Source organism: Pygoscelis adeliae, unplaced genomic scaffold (genome assembly GCF_000699105.1).
Source record: "Pygoscelis adeliae isolate BGI_AS28 unplaced genomic scaffold, ASM69910v1 Scaffold167, whole genome shotgun sequence".
NCBI classification, from domain to species: domain Eukaryota; kingdom Metazoa; phylum Chordata; class Aves; order Sphenisciformes; family Spheniscidae; genus Pygoscelis; species Pygoscelis adeliae.
In genome coordinates, this window is record NW_008825428.1 from 2652632 (window position 1) to 2662696 (window position 10065).

Sequence of the window (10065 nt, forward strand, 5' to 3'; positions counted from 1 at the left end):
AATGGTGGTATGGCAGTAAGATGAATATTAATTCATCCAGCTACGTGGCTGGTTTTAATCAGTAGGCTCAGCATTTGGCTAGCAGGTACCAAGCAGCTCCTAGTCAGTAGAGTTCATATAAGTCAAGTTTTGCCTTAGCATAAAGAAGGATGTTAAACAGGTGAAAACATGTAACACTACTTCCTGAATGATATGCATTATTTAAGAATGCAGAGTTCAAGTATATGTTACAGATGTACTAGGTTAGAGAGAATAGATTTAAAATGTCTTGACAGGTATCTTACCAATGTATTTCTTGGTTTTCAGAGATCTGAATGCCAGTAAATTCACCACTCTGGAAGGACAAGAGAGTATTAGGTTCACAAGAATGCTGTCTTCAGAAACTGGCTAAGTTGGAGAGGAAGCAAGCAGGTGCCCACGCAGCTGATAAACTGGTATTTTCTCTTTACAGCAATGAACACTCTACCAGAAATACCTACTTTTCTGTATCTGTGAAAAACGGGTCCAAGTTTCAAATCATTTATCTAACCAATTCCGAACAACAGCCCGAGGCCATGATCTCATACTCCTCTCTCCCTTTCTTCTTTTTATTTTGCCGCAACCTGATCTCCTCTGGTCTTCTAACAAACTTCCATCAGAGCAAAACTTTTACTAAATAAGAAAATAAAACCCCACATTCTAGTGCCATCAGACCTATTTTCTGTATGCCCAGCTAGCCTTTGTGGCTGTGGGCAGTCAACTATGTGGCACACATCTATCCGGAATGCCCAACTCTTTTTCAGAAGCACTGTCAATACTGCTTCCAAAGGGACAGAAAGCAACATGGACTTGCTTAAGTCTTAAATGAGTGACTTTCCAGTCACAATCACTGCCACAGCCTGAGTTTCAGTCTGGCACAAAAAGTGGTCATATAACTATACAATTAATAAATAAATAACTCCATAAGGAGCTGGACTTTAGGAATAACTTGCTCAATTAACTTTCATGTTTTGCTTATTACCTTTCTGATGGCTCATGAAGTCAGGGATTGCAGTTTAATGCATTTAAAAATAATTTAAATAAGTAAGTGGATTCTAAGATACCTTAAAAATATATTGACCCTTTAAGCAAAAGGGCCATTTGAAGCCTAACTATAACTTCTAGCTCATACTCTGCTGGAATATTTATCAAGTTTAAAAAGACAAGCTTTAGTAATCTCGGAACAGCTTAACAGCATACAGTTACTGGCAAACATGTAAAAATGGGCTGCTTGTATTTCAAAGCCACAGCTCCTAGAACAATTACTAACAAATTTCTTGATGCAGCATTTATGAAATAAACTTGCAATGGGAATGGAGAAGAAAGCCTGAAGAACCACATGCGTGCTCAGTGTATTCCAACTGATACATCATACTGTACGTGACACTGGTAGGTTGCCCAGATTAACAGATGCAGGTCCTCTTTCAGGGAGGCTGACATGACAAATCTCTCAGAATATGATGCCAAGAGTCATATATGGAACTTGAATGAGCTCAAAGAAAAATACTTCTCTTCAGAATGATTTACTGAGCAGTAACCTAAAACTTTAATGTGAGAATACATCTATAAACCCTATGTTTGGAAAACAGTTTTGATGTTTTCTTTAAAAAAAAAATAATCTGCTGGCATTCATGGTATGTTATTAGTGTATTTAAAATTTTGCAACTTAATCATGTGCAATATTATTTGTTTAAAGAAACTTCTTTATATTATTCACAAATTTAGGTTGCTTTTGTAGGATCTTAGAAACATAATGTTGAGATGTCAACAAACAAAAGTTACTATCTTCAACAAACTATTTCCACTTACTCATTGTAATTATGCAACAGAACTTTGAGTTCTGCCTTCCTGAGGGATATGCAACCCACAACTATTTCAGAAGAGCTAATACACACAACAAGTTACAAGGAAGGAAAGGAAATCGTGTTTTGATGCCAAGCTTCTCTTCTTGCCTAACTGGTGAGAAAGAAAAGCTTAAGTACATTCAACAAATGGTTAATCCCAAATTCATAAACCTATAGGATAAGTCACAGTTACCATCATCGTGAATAGTCCCATTAATTCCAATAAGGTCTGCTTATGGTAATGGACTACTTAAACAGTGAATAGTTTTACTGGGTGAACAGTGAGATTACTCAAGAACTGAGGCCTTTAGGTGAGGAAAGTATGATCTGATCATAACCTGTTGCTCCTTGTCTACCTTAGAGGTAAACACGTTGCATAGAAATGCATTTACCTGTAAAACAGTTCCATCAAAATTCAGTCAGGAAGCTTTCACACACAGCCAAGGGGGATGCTGTACAGAGGACTCGTCGTAACTCTAACTTTTGTTTCAAAGCCTTATCAGATTTGTCAGATTTTAACAGTATTAAATTCAGGCCATAAATTAACAAAACTCATACCTGCAGTTTGGTCCTTTGATTAGACCACCTGTGCCTGCCTGGACAATATGGCTTCCCTGGCTTTAAATTGTATCTTCTATTCTACTGCGAGCATTTAACACACTGAGTTCCAACTACACGTATAAAATTGTTTCTCAGCCAAATCTTCCATGTTCAGTGGAAACAAAAATCCAGAGAAAAATAGCAAAGAACATTAAGCTTTTCACCATGTCTGTAACATCTCCACTGAAATGGCGACCCATGACATGGTCCGAGTTATATGTTTCATAACCCTAGGGGACTCTCAAGCCATCAAAATTTCATTAGCCTCACAGCAGTCCCAGTACCTTCTTAAGTTGGACTTCTGGCCTCCCTATCAATAAATAAATCAACTGTAATCCTTTCTAGTGACTAAACTCTTCTTTGAAGTTGTATCAAACATCAGACATTCCTTGCATAATTTTAACCAGTGCAGAATAAGACCTTTTCTAACATATTCACAGTCTTCTCACACATGAAAAAAATAAAACAAAACTCTAATTTCTAAACTCATGGTGGAAGTTTTGGCATATTGTAGTCAGACATTTTGCTTTTTTTAAAAATTGTAAATATAAAATTTATAAAAAGGTATACCAAGCCTATTATAATTCTGAAGCAGTCACCTCTTTGGTAATGTGAAGATACGACATTCTAAGGAAATTTTGTGTGTGCATGCATATATAAATATGTATTTTCAAGATCATTAACCTAGGGTTTTACAAAAGACTCAAGAGAGTCTGTTTCAGCATAGACCTTTCAAAAGGAAAATCACAGGACTGCTCAACAATTTATTCTAGATTGCTTTGCAGCTGAAATATCAAGAGTCATCCAACAGAAACTACACTGCCGAAAGGAGGTAGGCAAGTACTCCTGTCCTCCTCTTTCAAAACTTGCCTCCAACTCAAAACAAATTTTCCAAGCACGAGACAAGACACCTGCGAACACTGAGAGCTGTCCCCTCAGGTACCATGCAGCATTAAGTCCAACACAAAAAGGAGGATCCTATCTGAGACAGCCATCTTGCACAGGCATCTTCAGTTAGAACCAGCCACCAGAGGAAAGGCAACAAGTATGAATAATACCAAAATATAGCTTTGGTTTTGTCTTCTCAAACTGAAGTTCAAGTAATAAATAGGTAGGACTAAACATTATTGCTTGTAGTTTAAAATAAAACTGCTTTTTTTTTTTTTTTTTTTTTTAAGGATTACATACACACCTACATTGCTGTTTCCCACAATGTGTTACAGCTATTGCCAGAGGATAGAAATAAAATTGCTCTGACTTTTGTACAGCTGAGCAGACAGGTTTAATAAATTAATAAAATGATGTGCAGACATGCAGGCAACAGCCATCACTAATTTTCATTTTTACTCATTTTTCTTTACTCCTCTTCTGAATTTGTCATACAGAAAGTCATGAAGTTAATAGAACAATCGTTTTAATTCTAGTAAAGCTGAAAATCTTCTGCAAATAAAAAGAAGTTGAAGATAAAATGTTTTCTAAGATTTGTGCATTTAGCATTTAACACTACATTAGGTTCTGCTCATAACCTCAAGTGGAGGTAAAAAAATTTTGAAAAGCTTTAAAAATGAATCAGTCAATTGTATTAACCTCTTCTCATTTAAACACTAAGCCGTAATATACAATGGTCATACCCCACATCCTACAAAGCTGCTGTTTAGATTTCTTTTGCAGATTTTAATTGCACAGTAATCCAGTCCCCCAGGCACATCAAAGGCCACATGTCCCTCTTCACCACAATTCCAATTGCTCTCATCAACTAGGAAGTTTAAAGCTGTCGTGGTTTAACCTCAGCCAGCAACTGAGCACCACGCAGCCGCTCGCTCACTCCTCCCCCACCCCCAGTGGGATGGGGGAAAGAATCGCAAGAGTAAAAGTGAGAAAACTCGTGGGTTGAGATTAAAAGAGTTTAATAATTGAAATAAAATAAAATAATAGTAATAATAATAATAGTAGTAATAATAATAAGAAGAACATGCAAAGCAAGTGATGCACAATGCAACCGCTCACGACCTGCCAACCGATGCCCAGCCAGTCCCCGAGCAGCGGCCCCCCTCAGCCAGCTTTCCCCCTGTTTATGTACTAGCGTGACATCCCATGGTATGGAATATCCCTTTGGACAGTTTGGGTCAGCTGTTCTGGCTGTGCCCCCTCCCAGCTTCTTGTGCACCTCCAGCCTTCTCAGTCAGTAGAGCATGGGAAGCTGAAAAGTCCTTGACTAGTGTAAGCACTGCTCAGCAACAACTAAAACATCGGTGTGTTATCAACTTTGTTCTCATCCCTAATCCAAAACACAGCACTGTACCAGCTACTAGGAAGAAAATGAACTCTATCCCAGCCAAAACCAGGACAAAAGCACAATCAAATTTGTTTTCCAATCACATGAGCCCTGTTAATAAGGTATTCTTCGCGTTCATTCATCCATTCTAAGATTCTGCAACTTCTCCAAGATGTCTTGTAGAAGAGTTTACAATGAAACCTTTGATTGCAAGCAGGCCTTGGGAATCACCTTTATCACCACTTACTTCACTGTCTCCCAAAGGGCAACAGGTGACATGGCCTGAGATAAAACAGAGCTAATCTTTTTTGTGATTAAACTCTTTCAAAATTACAGCCAAAACATCACACCCAAAGCTTGCATTAGTTAGGACTGATACTGAATATTGACTTTTCTGGGAGGAAGAGAAGAAAATAAATAGGTAAATAATTCAATGCCTTTCCTTTAATGATTTAAAATTATCGAGTGTCAACCAAAACAGCAAATAAAACATTGATTTATATATGGGCATATGCATAAGAACTTACCATTTTCACTGTCGGACTTGTTTTCATGTTCGGTATCAGTCAGAGTGAGGGCTGAGTTGGAACGGCTCGACAGACAGGAACTGCGCCCTGATTTGACCCCCCTGCCCCAAAGTCTCATGGCATGCTCTGGAGACATCACTCCTTCATTTTCAGTATCAGCATCTGACCCTGCACTGATAGAGTAACCTCTGTGGGGGAGCCCCATTTCCGCACAAAATGCCAGTCCTCGACGAGTTGCTGGTTCACAAACTCCTAACTGCCTTAGGGTAAAATTCTGTCCTGATTAGGGGAAAAAAAAGATAACAGAAGGTGAGATTTTTTTTTTTTTTTTTAAAGAACCTAAAAGTAAAATCTCTTCATGTGTATAATTGTCTCAGGTATCACACAAGGTGTTTTGTCAAAACTCCGCATGTATTACAATCAAGTGGATTCTTTTGTCTCCAGCTCTCTGCGGTGCCCCTTTTCAGTCATACTACACCTTAGCACTATTTTGTCAACTGCTTCAACACATCAAAAGTGCTCCTGGGTAGGAAAGAAACATAACAGAACCTGCAAACTAAGAAAAGCCAATTCAGGACATGAAAGGATTAAAAATAAATTATAAACTTTTTTTATTTTTTTTTTTATTTTTCAAAGCATGAAAGCCGTAACAATTATTTGTCAGGATTATCTTTTTTTTTTTTTTTTTTTTTTTTGGTCCTGGTTAGAGACCAAAGCAACAGGCTATTTTCCCTGTACAGATGTCACCTAATGTGGCAATGGAAAAACGAAATGGGAACCAAACTCACTTGGTCTTTACTGGAACTCTCTGCCCTACTTTAATACACAAATATAAACAAACAGGAACATGGCCACCCGTTACCTGTAAGGACTACAGTAAATTTGTTATTTTTTGTGTCTCTGTATTCTGAGAAACATTTTAGGCTTTTACTGCTGAAGCAGAGTCTGCGCATTTTAAACAGACTTTTAGCCTCTGTTTTGGGGCAGAGCAAGAGACATAAGTGAATCCCAAATGATTGTATTAATAAATTAGGTGCAATAAACTCGTGGCACTTGATTAACTTAAAGTGTCTAAATTATGTGACACTCAAAAATGACTGCCTTTTTAGTGGCTGTGTCTTCATCCTACTTTTATGTCCGTAGATTTAAGGCATTTTATGGTATATAGACACTTGGCAAGCTCATTTGCATGCCTATACCCATAATGCTTTTCCACCCTAGCCCACAGTTATTTCATAGCTCTGGGAACAAATTAGAACACACATTCAATTTTTGAATCTGACAGGCATCCTAATTTCTCCAAAATTAGTCATTTAACATAAAAATACATTAGTAAGATAATTAAAGCTTATAATACGACAAGAACAGAATCCTATCAATCAGAAAGTAATAAAATTGCAGAAGTGTGAATACAGAAGTGTAAATAATTCCTGAAATATTAAGAGTTAATGTCCTGGCCATTGACTTGTTTTAAGTGAGCCAGTTAATTATTTTATTGCTGCGGTCATATGAAGCTGTCGCTGTAAGTTTCTTCGCAGTCAGAACCATAAATGAATTCTGACAATGACTTCCATAAATAATGAAAACGAGTTACTACAATTAGGTACAAATCAAACTGTATTTATTATACAGCTGTGAATAAATCTCTGAACTAAAATACAGCTGGGGAGGTAAATATAAAAGGAGTAAGCATATCCATGACTACATTTGAACAGCGTGAAGGGTATAAGAACAGGGGATTACTATGCACACTGATAGTATCTTGTCTTTTTTTAAAGCTGTCACACCATGTGAGTTTTCAGGTTTTGTGAGAGCTGAAACTAACAAGAGAAGCAAACAGGCCAAACAAACCGCCCAGTGGTAATAGGGTCAGAGCTGAAAGTCGTGAAGTGTCTAAAATGCTTATTATTTTGCATTTTGGTAACTATATGCTGAGTGACAGTCTAGAACACTGGTTTTATGTGTTTGGTACATTATTACGTGAATCCACATTTTCACACAGTTGCCTAAAGTCAGAATCAAATATAGGAGAAGCCCATGTGCGCATGTATACGTATACAGGTGTACCTACACACACACGAAGCGGCTAAGGTGTATATACAGTTGCACATGCAGCATCTTACTGGTTCTTTGGGAAGGAAAATGGAAAGGAAAGAGGTATTTCTGACCAAAGACAAGGTTACTGGAGTCAGTAACAAAACTGCCGTGACTTCAACTCTACAAGGTGTTATGCCTATGGTCCCCGTAACCTCACAGTGCTGAGATCTGGAGGTGGGGAAGGATGCAGACAGACACAGATGCTGCCCCTTCAGCTACAATTAGACCAGCTGCAGCAGGCGAGCACAGCAACCTGCAGCTCCTCCGCCAGCCTGCACCACACAGCCCTGTGCTCCCCCCCTCACTGCGAAAACGACCTCTTTGCACTCAGAGAATCACTCAGGGAGACATCTGTGCAGACACATCAATTTGAAGAGACAATTCCCCCTGCACACACTTTTTTTTCCTCTTAAGCAAACTATTATTTTTAAGAGAAACTACTTCAGGCATTATATAACAACATCCTCCATGATCACTTTCTAGGAGATTCGGTCTCAGGCACAACATACCACCTGCCATCTATTGATGGATTTTATTTTTTACTTTAAGTTTACAACAGCCTACCTCCATGTAAAAGATTTTCTTCTTTTCTCCCCTCTTATGAATGGTAAAAAACCAAAATGCCCTGTCACAGGGCCAAAACAGAAATGGGGGGCAGGTTTGTATATTGCTCTCTCATTACATTCAATATATTAGAGCTTTCCACTACACTGAGCAGTTTTACAGCATAGCCCAGAAATGCTCTAACAGCTTTAGAAACATCAGGCTAAATCATCTTCTGAATTAAAGCTTTCCTAAGAGCTTTACTAAGAGGATTGTACTCTGTGTAAGTTGCCTACACAAATGAAAAAAAAAAACAAAAAAACCAACCAAAACAAAACACAAAGCCCAAACCAAAAAGTTGACATGGAAAAATATGTATTTGTGTAGGAACTTATATCCCAAAGTAAATTATACATACGTGATACAAAAATTCTACATCATCTTAAGTTTCCTAAACAATGAAAACAGGAAGTCTTCCAGGATCCAGGGGAAGCTGAACACGGCTGGGACACAGACCTAGTGGGCAGCAGAATAGTTGGGGGCTTTTACCTGATAATGAACAATACTACGAAATAAAATAAAAACTGAAAAGGAGGTTGTAGGAGCTCAGTGGAAAAAAACAGTATGAAGAGAGGATGTTCTCCTTCTTGTGTTCTTAGAGTTTCTAATTAACCTTTCCAGAATGATTTTAATGTGAGAGATTTAATCATCGGTTTCTTACACTATACACACTTTGCAATTTCTCCCACTGACAACAAGTGCCTCAACAGTTCATAAAGACTTAAAAACAACTTGGCAATTGTAATGAACTAATTCCTGAGAAGAAAATGTAGATACAGAATAAACAGATCGGCATAATGCTTTCTGGGTTTTTTTTCCTTTCCTGTAAAAAAGGATGAAGTGTAAAATAGAAAAAAATTAGACACAACGTTTCAAGGAGACTTGTTTTGGAGACACCTTTGGGGGTTTTGGACTATTTGGGATGATGTATCATGAAGTCAGGTTTTAAAAACTGACAATAATGCTGTTTACTACCACTCTACCATTAGATACTGCATCGCTCTTGGCTAGGAATATCAATTTATGGGTAGTGTAAGTAATGCTGACACCCTCCATTTGTGCAGACAAGAACAAAATTAATGTAATAATTCTAAAATAACTTTCAGGAGCTTGTGCAGCAATCACTGTTAAAAACACAGCATTTGCCAACAGTAACCATACACATCTACCTGTTCCGTTGCAACCACTTTCTGTGTAAGCAATGATCCACGTACAATCAGTGTACCTCCTCAACTACATTAGTTAAATACATACAAAAAAGTATAATTAGTTTTTTTAAAAGAGAGTGTGTGTATATATATTTCTCTGCCAGAATCACACAGGTTACATTGTCCAGAAACGTAGGGGGTTTGTTTTAGTTGAATCAAATACTGCATATAAGCAAGTTTGATGTATGCAGAAATTATGTATTATTTTAGAAAGTCAGAAGTTAACAGCTGGAACTAAATGGAAACCTGGTGCACTTGTGCCACATTTGTTTCCCTGGCCTAAACTGGGAAAGTTATTCAAAGACATCCAATCCAAAGTTATTCAAATGTTATCTGTGGAAATGGGTTTTTGAAGAGGACTACTAAACAAAAGAAAAGGCCCCATGGTTCTTCAGTTGTCAGTCCTTGCTCTAACTTGGATCTATACTATCTATTCTCTTAAAAACCATGAAAACCGGAAAGAAACAAACAGAAGGAATGAACAAAAAATATCCAACAGAGAATTTGTCAACATCTCCAGGCATCAGCACTGTCGTTAGTAATTCATTAACCACTGATAAGTCAGTAAGTCAGGTTTCAGCAACAATAGGCTATTAAGCATCTGCGTAGTTAGCATAAAAATACACCCACACCCCTACCTTTTAAACCTATTTTGGTTCTATTCTATTTTGAGTGCCTTTGCTCACTTCGGTTTTGTCATAACAGGGTAGACATAGAACCAAAAAGGCAGAGGTCCCAAACCCATCCAAGTCCATACTCAAAATTCTGTTTAGTTCAGCTCTTGCTTATGTTTCTGATGAAGTTTCATGCCATGTCTGCTGTCTCTGCATCCTTCATTACTTGTCAGTCCCCTTTCTAATCTATTCTTCCTTTGTATCTTGTCTTCTTCTGCC

General features: G+C 37.8%; 1 protein-coding gene across 1 annotated transcript in view; it reads right to left on the bottom strand.

Annotated features, from left to right (window-relative positions):
* The window catches only part of TENM3 (teneurin transmembrane protein 3), a 327579-nt gene that overhangs the window by 307242 nt on the left and 10272 nt on the right, over positions 1–10065 (bottom strand). The window contains exon 2 of the mRNA XM_009330685.1: positions 5265–5543. Within this exon, the coding sequence (XP_009328960.1) occupies positions 5265–5543 (279 nt within the window). The remainder of the gene's footprint in view (positions 1–5264; positions 5544–10065) is intronic.